Source organism: Malus sylvestris, chromosome 16, assembly GCF_916048215.2.
Source record: "Malus sylvestris chromosome 16, drMalSylv7.2, whole genome shotgun sequence".
Taxonomy (NCBI): Eukaryota; Viridiplantae; Streptophyta; class Magnoliopsida; order Rosales; family Rosaceae; genus Malus; species Malus sylvestris.
Window position 1 is genome coordinate 35953505 of NC_062275.1, and position 17347 is coordinate 35970851.

The 17347-nt window shown below is 37.7% G+C and overlaps 1 protein-coding gene across 2 annotated transcripts; it reads right to left on the reverse strand.

The window, feature by feature from the left end:
- Window positions 1-1212: 1212 nt before the first annotated feature.
- Window positions 1213-7461, reverse strand: LOC126606718 (probable transcription factor KAN2). Of its 2 annotated transcripts, none has more exons than XM_050274105.1 (6): window positions 6326-7461; window positions 6136-6212; window positions 3981-4026; window positions 3704-3878; window positions 2361-2433; window positions 1213-1447 (listed from the first exon to the last, which is right to left on the reverse strand). In XM_050274105.1, exons 1-6 carry the CDS (start codon window positions 7035-7037, stop codon window positions 1298-1300), a joined length of 1233 nt encoding a protein of 410 aa, XP_050130062.1. In that variant the 5' UTR covers window positions 7038-7461; the 3' UTR covers window positions 1213-1297. The 2 variants fall into 2 exon arrangements, with proteins under 2 accessions (XP_050130062.1, XP_050130061.1); XM_050274104.1 differs by having other exon boundaries at window positions 2361-2436.
- Between the last annotated feature and the right edge of the window lie 9886 nt (window positions 7462-17347).

Here is a 17347-nt window from a genome sequence, read left to right on the forward strand (position 1 = left end):
AAACAATTAATTCGAAGCTCATGAGAATAAATCTTGCCCTAGAGTAACCAAAGAAGGTTGAAGAATTTGGTACATCTCATACTCACAGTAACACGGGATAAGGTTAAAAATAAAAAGTTGCAAGTCCATTGATTGAGACTCGCCTTTAGGTACGCGACAGGTCCAGTTGAAGCTAATATAAAGAAGACAAACTTACAGCATGCATGCAATCTTCTTGCTGTAAATGTTTCTTTCATTAATGCTTTAATGTTTTACTATGTGGTTAACATTTGATTAATGATCCATAGAATGAAATATTTTCATATCTTTTTCTTTTAAGTTTTAACACATAAATAATAAAAGTGTAGATAATATAGTCTGTATTAAAAAAAAATTAGTATAAGTGTTTTGATGTTAAAAGGAGAAAATCTCTAGTCGAAATTTTATCTTTTCCATTTTCCTTGTGTGTTTGCATTTTCGTATTTCTTTGCTTCAGAAATTTTAGTATGAAGTCTTTGAGAAAAAGAGAAATTTAGTATAAGTTTATATTCTCAAATTCTTTATTTCCCTTTGTCGTGAAGTGTAAAGCATGTGATAGTACTGCTTAAATTTTCTTTCTTTTTCGGTAAATGATGGTGCTGCTTTTTTTGGTCAGACAAATGATGGTGCTGCTTAAGAATGAAAGAACCCTATCACCTACGGTAATATATAGAATTGCATATAGCAAGGATCACCTCATACTTTTGGTTAAAGTTTTAGGATTTTATAATCTATATGTCATTTTATATTTTATTTTCTAGTTTATGTATTCTAATAAAATTATGTATTTTAAGTATAAACATACACTTATTTATATGATGTATAATAAATTTATATAAATCCGTCTCATCCGCCTAAGTCCCGCCTAACCATCTTGATGCCAGGCTCTAACCTACTGCCCAATTAAGGGCTAATGTCTTTTAAAATCTTGGCAAAAACATTGAGAAACAAAATTGGCTTTCCGTTGATATATATAAGTAGGAATAATATATTTGATCAGAATCTTGGAGATTGATAGGAAGGAGGGACATGCTTTTTTTGTTGCTTTCTTTTGTGTCTTTCTTGTCTCCTTGTCTTTCTTTAGCTCTGCCTTTACTCTTCTTTTTCTTTTTTTTCTTTGTCCCTCTGATTTCATGAGCGCGGTACCTGATTCTCATCTCTCCCATGGCAGCCCCCATTCATCCAGACACCAGAGACATAACACACACATATATATTGATTTTAAAAACATGGAAATTGAATTAGGTTTAATTTGATTTAATTATTTCCCTATTCAATTTCAATGTGACCTGCCCAAAGTGAACTCCAAATTGGGCTTCCTGGGGCTTAAGCTTGTCCCTCCTGCTGAAATGTTTGTTGAGGAGCTGCTTACATCTGATATTCTCTCATAGCTTAATCCTTTCGGATCCATCATGTTCAGGTCCTCCCTCTGAAACAAAAGATTTATAAAAAATTATAAATAAATACACAAAAAGGATAAAAAGCCAAACAAAAGATCTGTGTGAACTGTGAAGGCGGGAATCAAAGGACATTTGACTACTCTCACAGGGAATAATTGAATACTAATTTATCAAGGGGAAGTGAAACTTTGAAAGACTACACTAGAAAGTAGAAAGCCTGCACAAACTGAGCAACTCCCATAACATTATTCTCTCTATAGCTATAGCACCTTAAATCTTCATCAATTATCATATGTATATATATTTATTTATTTATTGGAAACTTCATGTGATATCTTTTGACAATGCTATCATTGTTATTATATATAATTCATCTCGTGACACTAGCTAGTCTCCAATTTCATGCATGATCAACCTATGGGGCTCGTGAGTCAATTGGATTAGGTTTTTGGTCTAGGGCTAGGAGTTTATAAATTGTTGTGATGAATGAGAGAGTTTGCTGTAATTTTATGCAAATAAATGGGGGAATAGGCTTCACCTTTTACTTATTTATATATTTACCTTTTTTCACTAGTGGAAAGGAGATTTACATGGAAAATATATATACTGAGAATAATGAACAAGCTTTTACATATCACAAGGACTCTATCTTTTTAACTGGGACATGTGAAATATGACAGATTAACCCTTCAATTTTTAAGGGAACCAGCTTTTGGAAAGCCTATGTATCCCTTTTATCCTCTCTATGAGTAATCTGCACGACTTGATGGAGAACAATGAAAAGAACTACCTTTAATCTGTTCATTGATTCCCATGGCATGACATCTATACACATACGTATAATTGATATATACATGAAAAGCGTAAAATATTGCAAGGTAAATCTTAACATACATATGCTTGGAAATAGGTACATAAATGCAAAAAGTATTGAATTGGTACCTCCTGATCATGGAGAGACGTTATAATATTTGCAGATGCAGAATCATTTGGGTTTGCATGCAACCAAGCTTCTCTGCTGCAAACCAACAGATTGAAAGAATATTATCTATCAGTGGAAGCCATGCATGCAGATGAAAAAGCAAACTGAGAGAGAGAAAAAAAAGGCAATCTTTTACTGCTGTCTTGTTTATAGTTATAGATCCTCTCTCCCCGCTCGCACTTTAGTCTTTGCATTTGTGCTGATTGAAATAAAGTTGAATTCCCATGTGACATGCATTCACTAACAAATGAATACATGAATGTAGCTACCAATTCACAGACTACAAGAAACTTTCAAAGGGGGTACAGCTTTGGCACAAAGATTTCGGCTAGGGTTTACCTTTGGCCCTAAGTTTTCCGCCACTTTTGATAATATATGCATGCATATCTCTCTCTCTCTCTCTCTCTCTCTCTCTCTCTCTCTCTCTCTCTCTCTCTCTCTCTCTCTCTCTCTCTCTCTCTACATACATACATATATACATAGCTCTATATCCAAGCCCCACAAAATCAAGGAAAGAGATATCTCAATCGATTTTTGATAGTCAAATGAGAGCCCCAAATCTTGGAAATTGGAAACCCTAGCTAGGAGGTTTCTTTGGGTCAAGATCACTCAAGTGTGGGTGGGTTTCTTTTTAATTTCTTTTTACCATGCACCCACAGCCCACTTGATGAAAGAGGTTATAATTACCCCATCATGATCTTTGATATGAAGTTTCAGTCAATTTTCAAGCATGTCTCTGCGGTGGACTGAGACTGAAAAAAATGAAATCATCATCATTACTTGTTCTTTTTGTGATTTCTTTCTTGCATGCCACAATATATGAGCGCCATGCATGCATATTTAATTAATGTTTAAACAATTACACAAGGCAACCTAGACAACAACAAAACATGTATACATTGAAATATTTTTTCTCTTTTATGCACTCGGGTTTATTTTTATCCCTTAATTATTCTTTTATTGACTCAAACCAAAGGCTAAAAATTATATAGTGATGTGTAAGTGGACAAAAAAGCGCACGAAATGACTTTATTAATGTTTTTGAAGGATAAACTGTATCATTTGAGTAATGGTCAAGTCTGAAATTGGTTATTAATTATGGACTTGCAAATCAGGATTTATCGTTCCAGCTGGCCATTCTATGAATTATCATCAACAAACAACTAGTAAATGAATAAGGTAAATTAAAATAGAGAAAAGCGACATGCAGCGCTCCCTTTTGTAGGTCTCTGTGGAAAAATTGCTCCAGAGGCCGTATGCAGTACTAATAAGCAATTTAATTAGCTTTTAATTAGAGTGCTACCTTGAAGAATTGCTCCAGAGGCCGTAGTACTCCTTATTATCTTGAACAGTAGTCGATCTTGAACCCTGCTGAGGTGATGGTAGCTGCTCACAAGACCTTCTTGGGTTCTGAAGTTCATACATTATGTCTTCAGTGGTGTCCCCAGATGAAGCATTTTCATATACATCACTTTGTCCTGTACCACAAAACAATCAAATTAATTCATGCTAAGAATCCCTTAAGATAATTTTAATGTGCCACATTTAAATTTTCTGGAAAAAGTAGAGACATTATTAACCTGAAGAGGCCGCTGCTTTATCAGTGGTTTTCACCGTCCGGTACATCTGCAATGTTTGGAACTCATATTAATAAATAAATAATCATTTACATTAGCATAGGCAATGCATCATTACACTAATAATTTGGGACATAATTTGACCAACTAAAAAACTAATTTATAACAGATATGTATACATGTCCGAACACAATGCAAGTACATACAGAAACATTGATATGGATGATGTTGCAAAATTCCATTATTCATGTGTGAATGTATGTCTATGTATGTATGTATATTGAATATGTGGGTCAAATAACTTGTTGGAGCAGTATTAGAAAATATGAAAATAACACAAGAATTCCAATAATAATAATCATAATGAAATTTACAACATCAATTATATATGAGAGTAATATAAACAACTAGAGAGAAAGTTAGAAATACTAACAAACTTAGAGATTGAGGCTTGCATAAATACAATGTCCTAAAGACAGAATTTCGTCCATACTCTTGTGCTTGTAGTTCGGTAGGCCCAGAATTCAACAATCTATAATCCGAAGTCAAAGCACTTCAATATTCAGACTCTGGTGAACTTTATATATTCCGTACCATCAAGACATGACTCAGAAGACAAATGAAGAATGAGAGAAATAGAGTGGGGAAACCCTATTTCTCAAGAGTAATTAATTATGTTATTTTCTATATTTAATGATAATGGTTTCATAAGTTTATATAGAACCCAAGTACTTCTTGTTAAAGAGATGTAACTTTTCCTCTATAAGTTTACATCATTTGACAAGGGAATGCACCTAAATAACATAACATTTCTAAGAAATATGGTTAACACTATTTTTCATTTAATTATTAAAATTATAAAGTAAGAAAGACTAACAGACTTGGAGATTGAGGCTTGCATAAATGCAATGTCCTAAAGACAGAATTTCGCCCCTACTCTTGTGCTTGTAGTTCAGTAGGCGTTCGTCTCCCAGAATTCAACAATCTATAATCCGAAGTCAAAGAACTTCAATCTTCGGACTCTAGCGAACTTCATATATTTTGTACTCTTAAAACATAACTCGGAGTTTGACTAACAAAAAATAAAAGACATTGGAGAACACTCTTCTTTTTTTCTTTCCGATTCATTAGACATGTGGGATGTTTAAGTTTATATAGAACTCAAGCCACCTATTTTAAAACATTGTGACTGTTGCCTAAAGTTCCAATAAATAGACACAACTCATGAATTTGAATTTAACTATAACACTTTACCCTTATTTTTCATTTATACAGAAATTAAATATTATAAATTAATGTTATAATATATAATTTCCAACATAACTATGGTTAGAAATGCAGGACAGGTGTGGTTAGAATGGAACCCATATATGGATCTGATCTGCAGAAGATATCATTGAGAAATGATGATGTTTCTGTACTTGTCTATTTGTTTCTTTTTCTTTATATATATTTGTTTAATAATAATATATCCTAATAAATACAAAAGATAGATTGATGGATGGAGTGTTTTAAGCTTGACTTCATTTTGAATTTCTTGGGCTTTGTCTTACTCGATTTCTGAAATCGATGCATACATCTCACATCTCAGAAGTCAGTAGCATACTCTTTCTCTCTTTCTCTCCTATTCTTTCTCTCTCTGCAGAGGAGAGAGAGATAAAGCATTGATTATTTATCTCTCTAACTTGGGATGGACGGTTCATTCTTCCAAGTAAACAGCCGTTCATTATGAGCTTGCAGAAGAAGCAGAACCATCAGATCTAATCTATCTATCGTTAATCTATCGCAAGTAGAAAGAAAACAGTCTCTTCTGCACTGCACAAAAACAACACCATTGGAGTTTGGCGCGAGCACACACACATTTATATTTTAATTCAATAATAAATAACACATAGCTAGCACCTTCTTAATGTATAATATTAACTAACAAATGTAGTTTTTTAACATTTCAAACTAAGAGAGGGACCTGCAATCAAGTTAATTGAGAGATGACACATCTTCAAGAACTAATTAATTAAGATGGAAGCTAGAACAAAAGCCAAACATGCATGCTAGCTAGCTATATACACAAATGCAGTTAAAGGTTCCATAGCTACCTATTTCACAAAATTAGAAGAAGAAGACAGGTATAATAAAAGAATTAAAGATAGGTTGTTACCTGTAAGTGAGATTTAACATGTGCCAAGGTGAGATCTTTGACATCCATTAGCTCAAGAACTGACTTTGGTGTTGCCCCTTATCATAATTAAATTAAAACCCACTAAATTAATAATTGAATTTGACAGAAGAAAAAAAAAGAAGAAAATAATTAGTGAGTGAGTGAGGGGAGTGAGAGAGTGAGTACTGACTCTCATGGCCACCCAAAAGCTCAACGGCGTGAACAAAGCGGGAATGAAGAGTAGTAGTCCAACGCATCCGAGGGGCTCTCATGCTTCGTTTGGCCGGAAACCGAGAGAAAATCCGGGATCTTAGAAGACCACCATGATGACCTTGACGATGATGATGATAAGCAGCTGCTTGAAATAGTGGGGTTGAACTAGAAATTGTAGAGGTAGAGGTTGCGGAATTATTATCGAAATTAACCGGCTTTTGTGAAGAAGAAAATGGGAAGAAATTATTAGGAGGAGGAGGAGGATGAGGGTTTTGATAGAGTGGAATTCCTCTAATGGGTCTCAAACACCCAAGCAGCTCTTCCGATTGTTGTAATTGTTGTTGCACATCTGCTTGGGGAACTTGTGGAAAGTAATGGCTTTGCTGAAACTGAAAGGGATGGAAAAGATTGCCATTACCACCATTACAACTAGTACTGGCTGTAATATTACTGCAGTGGTGGGGACGATGATTGGTGTTCGAAAGCTCATCGGAGGTGGAGTTTCGGGATTCCAAGGCTCTCTTCCAAAACCCCAAATCCATCTTCTCCTGATGACTATGATGACTGCTTCTCCTCCAACTAGTTGATGAGGAGGAGGACGAGGGTTTGCTGTTTGGAGGGCTAATTTGTAGAGATAAGTCCGGTCGTGCAAGGAACAGCTCCATCAATAATTGATCTCCCCACCTCATTCTCTAAATTTCCTTCTCCCAAGCCCTATGTAGATATGTGTGTGTGTGTGTGTGTGTGTATAGCTTGTTTATGATTCCCTCCTGTATGTCTATGAGCACTTTCTTCTTCCTTGTGCTGGGAAATAACAGTGTGTGTTTGTATATATGTATTGTGTGAGCTAGTCAGCTAGCTTCCTTGGTGATCTGATTAGGGTTAGGGATTTTCAGGTGTTGGAGGGATTTCTGGGTATTTTTAGTAGATGGGTTTTGATCAATTTGTGTGGGGGTAGTTGCAGAGAGATTTCACATTAAGATGAGAGAGAGAGAGAGGGTGGGGGGGAAGAAATGACAAGTTATGAAGTGAATGGATGTTTCTTTTGTGTGAAGTATATGTGAGAAAATGACCCTTGAGGGGCTCTATAGAAAGAGAAATTAAGAGAGAGAGAGAGAGAGAGAGAGAGAGAGAGAGAGAGAGAGAGAGAGAGAAGGGAAGGTGTTTGATTATTTTGTGGACGTGGGGTTAGGGTACTATTACTAGGGTAAGAAAGTAAGATAAAGAGAAATAGTAAATAAAGTTTGAGACATTTTTTCTTTCTAATCACTTTTGAGACATTTTTTCTTTCTAATCACTTGATTCCTTTATCGCTATGCCTCTTTCTATTCCTTTTTTTTTTTTTTTTTTTTTTTTGTAAATAAAAGAAGGGGTGGTTTGGATTTGGATTTGGGGTACTGTGTATAAAAGTAGTTTTACCTCTTTTCTTTAGAGGAGAAAGTAAAAAAGGAAAAAGGAAGCCAAAAAAGAAAATTTGAGTGTAAATGAACTTTAACGTATGCATATGGCCCTTCCTCAACAACTCATACTTGTAAAACTTTTTCTAACCCCCACGCGCAAACAGAGTCTTTGAGCAGAAACCTTTGGTTTGTTTGTGCTCTTTTTGCAAACCCTAAATTGAACACGCCCACACGCATCATGATTGTACACTGATTTCCACATCTTATGGTGTAGAATAATTGTCTCCAATTTTCTCCAAATTCAGTCTTTATTTGTTTCGTTCAGTCACCAAAGAGTCATGATCATTTAACTATAAAAATTAAGGATAATGTTAGGAAGACCAAATTTTTAAACCAAAATATGTAAACCAAATGATGTGGATGTTGATAATTGGATTATTACTTAAGTGTTGATAACATGCTTATTTCCTATTGGTGACACATCATTTGGTTTAAAATTTTGGTCTCTAGCATTATCCAAATATTAAACACCCAACATTATCATTTAGTCTCCCTAGCATTACTCTTCAGTATTGGATAATATTTAGCTACTTTTTTTTTCTAGAATTTGAAGTCTTATTATACCTTCTTTTTTTCATGGTATGTACCGGTCCAGAAAACCAATAGTTGGATTTTCATATAAGGATCTAATGGACCTTTGCAAAGTTAATTAGATCTTTGAATAAAACTCATGTCATTGAGTGATAAGGTACCATTGCAGCCAGACTTCCAATTAATTTTCATGGTACGTACCACTAAGAGTCCAAAAGACTAATAGCTAGATCATGCACATAGGGATTTAATAGATCGTGGCCTCTTGGGTTGTCGCTAAGGAGAGGTGGGAAACAAACAAAACCCAAAATTTGGGTCTAGTTCTTCTCCAAGAGGTGAATTTTGGGGTGGCAATTTTGGGATTTTGGGCTTAGGTGTGGGAATTTAAGATTGGTACCTACCCCAGAAGGATAAGGTTGTAAGTGGAGAGAAGCCCACGTGAAGATAAGCAGCAAACGCCAGCCCATGCAACTTCATGCGAGTCAGCAACCTAGGGTGGTGGGATTGGTTGCGGGCAAGCTCACCAATAACAAACTTTCTACGACTCAGATGTGCGCACGGTCAGATCCAGTGGCTGATGCGCCTTCTAGGTTCTGTTGAGATTACCCTAAATTCAAAATTACATGTCCACATGCTATAAAGAATCCCTGGGAGAATGGCTTTTGCTGTTGTTAGGATCAGTCTTAGATTTTTTTTATGGCTGAATCATCTGGGAGAATGGCCATAAATACATCATCATATTGGGACATCGTGTTTGAATGTCCAACGGCCGAATTTAAAATGGTCATTTTGTCTGTTAAGCTTTATTTGATCTTGCCAATTGCTTGAGCCTTCTTATATTCTTGGCGTTGAAAAAAAAATTATAGCCGTCCGGGTGTCTAAGTACACATATAGGAGATTGACCTGTGCATTCTCCTCTTTAGTAAGGCCAAACAAAGAGACAACCAAAAATACCTGAAATGACCGCGTAAATACCGCATATCATCCAAAGAAAAGTGTAACTCTGCTAGATCAATGTCGGAATATGGTTCGACTTCAAAACCCAAAGCGCCATCTTTGCGAATATGCTTGAACCTCGTTTTCATGGCTGGATCTGACCGTCTTTGAATGATATGTTCGGTAGCTGGACTTATTAAAGCCAAGTCAATAGATTTCTGGCATTCTATGGGAAGACCATATAAGGCATTAGCAGAATATCTTTTGTGAAACTTCCGCATATAGGCCAATGCCTCACCGGAAAAGGTGGATTTCAGTTGCGCCGAACCTTGATCAATGGATCTTGTGGCGTTGGTATATGAACTTTCTCTTCAGCTTCCTTTCTTAAGTGCTTAATGCGAGCTTTCATCTCTCCAAGCCAAAGCAATAGTTTGATTTGTTTCTTAAATTCCTCAATCTTCGCTTCAAAAGTCATCGTCTCTGGTTTCTTCACTTCGGCGATTTCCGTCTAAATTGTAAGGATAAGATCAGCATGATCTTCCTATTTGTTCGCCTTGGGTTTCCAAGTAGGCGTGGCTCGAGCATTTTGGGCTGCCTGAGCACGACACCAAGCATTACAACCATTACGTTGTTGCCTTCACTTCTGGGATATATACGTTGTTGCCTTCTAAGTCTGGATGGCATCTCTGAACATCATAATTATTGGTCGCATTTTTGCCAGAGTTGGGATACTTGCAATATACTTTGCCTTTCAGGTCTTCGACTTTCGGTATATTATGCATGGGTTGAAGCTTAATTATCTTGGTTGCCAAGAGCTGGTTGAAAATCGCATCAACCTTAGTAATATTAAAAGTATAAACCTTTGGCGTCTTTATCACAGCTTCGGCCGAAGCAGTATGAGTTATTGTATCCTTAATGTTAGCATGAGTTAATGCCTTGTACACAAATGGTTTGTCGATCACAATTTTGGTTGCATCAACACTAGCATACTGAGCCTTAGTATCGTTAGTCGAAGCATAACTCACACTTGGATTTTTGTACATAATCCCCTATGATGAGGTCTTTGTATTGTTTTCTTTCCTGAGCAAAGAGTCATATTGTTCCAGATGTTCGACCAACTCATACATATCCCGAAAGTTCATGCCGAGGAACTTTTTCTATAACTCCATATTCAGGCTGTTCTAAGCTACCCACACATACTAAGCCTCAGGAAAGCGTACTCGGCACCAATTATTAGCTACTTTGAATCTATATAGGTATTGGGCCGAAGATTCATTGGATACCTGGGCCATCCTGGTTAATGAAGAGGTTGAAACCTCCATTCCAAGTCTATGAAACTGTTCGTGGAGCTTTCTTGCCAAGTTATCCCAAGTCTGCATCGAATTTGGTGACAAATTGATGTTCCAAGAGAACGATGTTGCCGTCAAAGAATAGTTAAACAAAAATAACCTACGATAGTCATGGTTGATTAGGCTTGACTCGTCGTCGAAGAGGCTATAATCAAGAATCTTGAATCCTCAGGATACTCGAACTTCTCAACATACGGCAGATACGAGTGAATGTACTTGGGGATCTTCAGCCCTCTTTTCGTGGCTGAGTTTATCATCTACTAGACTTCTTCTAAGTCGACGGTTGGGGATTCTCCTTTGTAGCCAGTGGTGAGTCTTCCTCGATTAGAGGTGGGTTATGAGTAGGTTTAGGATTAGCCCTGTCACTGTTGAGGTTGATCTGGATAGGTAAAAACTTAGGTATCTCCTTTCTTGGGAGAATTTTCTTTTTCTACAGAAGAAAATTATGTGTTTATCTTTCGGTAGTAGTTCTGCTTTCCCAAAACCCTTTTACAAACAATTCTAGCCAACGATTGGCCCGTTGGTGGCAAGAATTTTCCTGTTCTTGTTTGAGACTCAAGTTGCCAATCTCACGCTTAAGGATGATCTCAAGATGTCGAGTATGTTCTTGAAGTTTACGCCGAAAAAATGTTTTTTGGCAGAACATCTGATGTGTCATCATTATCGTTGGCACATTCCTCAAGTATTCCTTCTGGAAGGCCGACGTCGGCAGGCTAAGTGATTTGAGTGATAACTGTAGCCAAATGTCTCTGCTCGTCAAGATTAATTTCCACTTCTCGGCGTGTACAATTTCAGCAGTGACGACAACAGGTAGATCTTGTGTCGTTTTTGTAATTATGGGTATTACCGTTTGGTTCACGGATGTTTGATTTCCGATTACTTTTCCCATCATTGGCTTTTTCTTGATGTTGCGTGTTTCGATGGTCATGAACTTTGTAGTTATTTAGGATTAAGTCCCACTAAGAGTACCAAAATGTTGACCTTAAAAACTATTTAGCCTACGTGGCATGTAGGCTGAATAACTAATTAGCTAACTACGTCTTTTGTTTGAATGCAGGGCGTACTAACTCGACGACCGAGCTCGGTTGGTGAGTGAATGAATGTGGTGGTGGTGATGTCGAATGCACTGCGACTACAGTCAAGGAAGGAACTCACCTCAACTTATAGGTTCTAGAGCCTAAAGACAAGGCTGCTAATTTCTTCGAAGTTCTTGAATCGTCAGCACCGAGCTCGTTCGCTGTGATTATATTTGTGCTAATATAAATGCAATAAATCGGTACCAGACTGTAGACATAAATACTCAAAAGAGATAAGTGTCTTGGTTGTAAATATGGTTCGACCGTCGAAATGTCGAACTTTGAAATGTAGTTGTGAATATCCAATCATAAAATAGGTTTGGCTTTCAAAGTGTCAAACAATGTAACCTGGTAACACTTCACTTTGTCGAAAAAGCTAATAAAGTGACCTCTCCCAGCAAGGACTCAAAGATTCTTTGTTGACTGAGACTTGGATCAATAACAAGTCGGTCTCAAAGCAGTGCTGTTAAACCTAACTGAAGATGTTCTTTGGTCGCCTGATTTTACAGCTCCGGTGCTGTTAATCCTAACTAAGGGTGTCTTCGATTGCCAACCACAATGCTATTAAGCATAACTAAAGATATGTTTGACAAAGTTAAAAAGGTCAGTGTTTTCTCAAAGATGAGAGGGTTTTCTTAAAGCCAGATTTTGTGCAAGGCGGATTTGTATGTTGATTTGAAGAGGCTTTGAACATTACACATCCTCTTCAATTTATAGTGGCAACTTTTACCTGGTGCCGAGGTAGTCCCATTCGGATTAAATCTCCTCGACATATCCTCAACGAATTGTTTTCTTGTTTGGATTACTCAATTACTCTACCAGACTTGGTATTCTTAACCCATCCATCTTTTGGTATCCAATTCATCCCTTAGAATATTATGAATATTCTTATGCCAGTTTACATCATTTCATTTGAAAATTTGGTCTCTAATAGTACCCTCTTTGGCTAATCAAAGTTTGACATGTCATAAAAAACAAAACAAATTATTGCACACTTGTCAATCTGTGATAAGCTAAAAGCTATCTCCAAGCCAAGGGGCTAAAATATAAAAATTTAGTCTCATATTTCAACTATTCATCTTTACGTATGAGGTTAGATAGTTTTTTCCTCCAATGATAAGGGACCTATAGTTTCACCCCAACTTTTTATTTTGTTAAACTTTTGTATTTCATTGAATTTTTTTTTTTGCTAATAATTTTGTAATTAGTTATTTTTTAATCTATCTTGTTTTATTTTTACAAACATTTTGATGTAAAAAATTCAAATTCTAGACAAAAAAAATGCTGAGAAAATTGAATTCTTTAATGCAATAATGAACAAATGGATGTGTATTTATAGAGTTTTGGAGGAGCTTTGGTGTAGGTGCATAAGAAGACTAGGAAAAAAATTTGTGTCGACGGTGGTACATGAAGGTAAGATGGCCATTGTTATAATTTTATTGTTTTAAAGATGGGTACAATTTACAGATTGGTGGCCAAGGCATATGAAAAAAAAATTCACTCTATAAATGTAAGGGTTTTGCAACGTAGAGAGGACCTTCAACTCAACACACAAACAAACACTCTAGGAACCCTCGTTCTACACAAAACATTCTCATACCCTAACAAAATACTAACTGCTTCACTAACCTTTCCATCAACACACATTCGACTCAGTTGAACATCATTGTGTTGACAAACAGGCAACATATTCTGCTCAGGTGAACATTATTGGAGCCATAGAATCATTCAGTCTAGGAGTACAGCACTGCTTCTAGTTCGATTGGTTACTTATCCAAATCTCAACTGGTTAACAGTGTACGATTCTTTTGACAAACAAGGTCACTTCACCAGCTTTCCCGACGAAGTAAAGTGTTCTATGACTGGTTACTCACAATTGCACTTCCAAGTTCAACATTTAGATGGACGGACCACATTTACAGTAAAGACACTCATCTCGTTTGAGTATCTTTGTCCCTACAACCTCATACCAATTCGACCCACCAATATTTTCACAAATATAGTTGCAGCGGCTGAACCTAAGATTGAATTTCGTAGAAAGCATAACCTTGTCTTCAGATTTTAGGTAGCAAATTGGCATGCCCACATCATCATCACATCCTTGGCCGCTTCAAGGTTTTAATCTAGAGTTGGCACGCCCACATTGACATAAGGACGTAGTGAACTTAGTAGTTACTCGGCCTACGCACCACATAGGCATTATAATTTCTAAAAGTCAACTGTCAGCCATCTATGCCTCTCCTTAGACAAATTTGGGACCCTACCCCTTTTCTTTAAAACCTTTTTTTGCTTTTTCTTCCTTCTCTTTTCGGTGGGCAAGTACCTCCTCTTTCATTAACAGACTGTCAAAACTCTCAAACCAACCAACACCTTGGGACCTTGACGCCATGACCCATAAAACCTAACAACGACTATAAGGGATTCGGGGTCCATAGTCTTGGTAATAATCCAGAATATGCTTAGAAATGCACTCTGGACTAAATATCTTACATTATAAGAGAGCATCCTTGTGAGTTGGATCTTCATTGTCTTAGCCTGATGTAGTGTTTTCAATTTGCTTTATATATCCCACTATTTGGAATTAAAGAAATAAATGGCACATCTTTCAACTTTTCTTAATAGAAAAGTTCATCGCTGCTTCTTGGAAAATTTAGAATCAATTAATTAAGGCTTTGTTTGAGCAAAACATACCTAATGCAATGAAGATATTAATATATACATTAAGAAATATTTAGTCCACTTTTGGCAAGCCAACTATATTCGCAATAGATGCATTAAACAGAAAAGCTAGCTACTAGGGAAATTGGTTGGTCCCTTCCCTATTGAATTTATAAGAAATATGTACGGTCAAGAATAGCTGTAGGAGCAAGTCCCTCAGGTTGTGCTTCACTTTCGCGTAGTAGCTGCATGTCTTAAACAGAGCATTCTCTAGGCATCAAAACTGGGTACGTATCACTCGTGTTCAGGTGAAAGGTGATTCACAGGTCCATCATCAACATTATATCAATGGCAAAGACCAGCTTCATTGGAGAATTAAGTTAATTATTGAAGACAGCATTCATCTCAGGTTCAAATTTTCACAAATATGATTATGCATCGGTAATGCTAAGGAAACTAAATTTGTAAACTAAATCTGTAAATTGAATGATGTGTCACTAATAAGAAATAAATACGTTTGTTGATGCACAAAATCAGCGAAGACTTTGGTACAACAGAAAGTGTCAGGTTTTGTGACCTTCGCTTGGTTGCTTCGGTCACTAGTGAGGATAAGTACGTAAATGAATAGAGACAGAGAAGCAAACACAGGATGTACGTGGTTCACCCAGATTGGCTACGTCCACGGAGTAGAGGAGTTTTTATTAGTAGTGAAGGGCTTATACAAGTACAAAGGATCAAGCTCTCAATTTAGTGAGTTCTTATGAATGATTTAACACAAATGGCATTAGGCAATATTGTGGGGGAATGACCCCTATTTATAGAAAAACTTGTAGCTTTGTCACATTGACATGTGTCATGTTATGATTGGTTCTTGATGTCGACACGTGCTGCGCTCTGATTGGCTTCTAATCTTGACACCTGTCGAGTAGTGATTGGCCTCCTGGTCGGAGGGGAACTCTTCTGGGTCCTTGACAGTATAGCGTTGGCCGGTGCTCAGTAGTTTCGGGATTGGTCAAGTATGGTACAAACAGTGCTCCCCTAAGTTCCCGAGTGAGGGAAACTCCTCGGTTGGGGACTTGCAAGATCCAATCCCTTGAGTAATCACGAAACTTCTAAGTACCGAAGTGTGGTCTGATCTTCATCTGCCCTTCTCTGGAAGTACCTTTCCTCCATCCGGGAATGGTGTACTTAGCTGATGTTGACGCACAAGGTAATGTATCAATTTCACTTAAAGCTTAGTTGTAGTTTCGGGCTTAGTCAAGTGTGATACAAACCTTATAGTAGGAGTCCCCCAAGTCACCGAGCTAGGAGATCTGCCGAAAGAGGTGACAGACAAGGTAAGCAGTCAAACTTCCAAGTAAACAACCCAGGATCAGAGGTTTGACTTCGGCTTCCGGTTGATTGTTCTCCTTCTCCTTGTCTCTCATTCAACTGCCAGGATAAGGAGAAGCAAATGGATAAGAGATGATATGAGATACTTTTGCTTTTGAAGAAGTAACTTTCCACAGGCTTATTCTTGAACTGTGCTTGAGGGTTTTCTGGTGCCCTTGAGAGTATAAGGCCGACTCAAAAATTTGAGGGTCAAAACAAGTCCATCAAATCTAGAGTACGTTCGACCTTGATGATATGGGATACTTTTGCTGTTGACGGAATAATGAATGTGGTATGGAAAGGTGTCGTGCTGTAGTGATCTGTTTCAGCTCATCGTTGAACCTTCTGCTTCAATCTTTTGCATGGCAGAAGTGGTGTGCAACCTTTGCATTTAAATGGTCCTTCAGAACATTCCTTCATAGTGACTCATCCACGCTTGGCAGCTTCAGTGTAAAGAGCCAATATCTGATCAACTGTCATGAGGTATTTGCTGGTGGAATTCGTGACCTTGACAGCAGTTGAGGATGAGTACTCGAGAGCAATGCTAAGTAAGCAACCAGGCAAAGGCTCCAGGCAGTCAGTTCCAAATTGGAGGTTTGATTTCAGGTTCCGACTGACTGCTCTCTTTCTCCTTGTCCTGCAGGTGTGGACAAGGACAAAGACAAAGATAGGGAGAAAGCATGATATGGGATACTCTTGCTTTCGACCCTGATGATATGAGATACTCTTGTTCTTGGTGTGGCTTATTTGCTGAGGTATTATCGGGGGGAAATAAAGCTGAGTATTTCGAGAGGTTATGTTGAGGGTGCCTTTTCGAATGCGAGAAAGGGTTGAGCATTTTTGCAGGTTTGCCTGTCCGTTGAGGAGGGGGGTCAATGTATATAGGGATTTCCCAATAACAAGTAGTAATGATATTCCTTTACCCTTCTTGGTCACAGCAATGTAGTGGGAGCTGCCAGCTTCACGTGTTTTAATTTTGTCAGAGCACTTTGAAAAAGTGGTATGTGGTATCTGGAAAGCTGATGTTACGTGTGAAGATTACAGACAAGCTCTATCTAAGGAAATCTGGCTCTCGAAGTTCTGAGAGTTGTGCCTCTTCGGTTTTCGAACAAGCAATCCCGTCGAGGATCTGACTCTCGAGATTCGGAAAGCGGTGCTACTCCGGTTTTTGAGAAAGTAATTATGTTGGGAGTCTTTTCTCGAATGTGAGTAAAGGTTGGACGTTCTTGCCAACCTGTCTTGCCGCAAAACACGGAGGTCGACACACATAGGGACTTTCCAGTTGTCAAGCAGTGGTGCTGTTCCTTTACCCTTATGGGTAATAGTAGGGTAGCTGGAACTTCGAAATTCTCGTGCCTAAACTTTGTCAGAGATCTTTGACAAAGTTATATGTGGTACCCGAGGAGTTGATGGTGCATATGGAGAGCGGTGATTGAACAGTAAGATTCACGTGCTTTCTACTTCACCAGAAATCTTCGACAGAGTGCCCGTAATTTCCGCAAAGCTGATTGTGCATGTGACAGGTGCTGACGAGGCTGAAAAAGCAGGTGCTTCTTCGATTTCTGAGATCGGCCCTCGTGGTCTCTGAGCAGCCCAGCTTTTGAGAAAGCAAACGCCT

Coding starts and splice junctions, on each gene's coding strand:
- LOC126606718 (XM_050274104.1), bottom strand. CDS start 7,037: ATGAGGTGGGGAGATCAATTATTGATGGAGCTGTTCCTTGCACGACCG. Junction 6,213..6,325: donor GCTTTTGGGTGGCCATGAGA/GTCAGTACTCAC, acceptor AATTATGATAAG/GGGCAACACCAAAGTCAGTT. Junction 3,879..3,980: donor TAAAGCAGCGGCCTCTTCAG/GTTAATAATGTC, acceptor TTTGTGGTACAG/GACAAAGTGATGTATATGAA.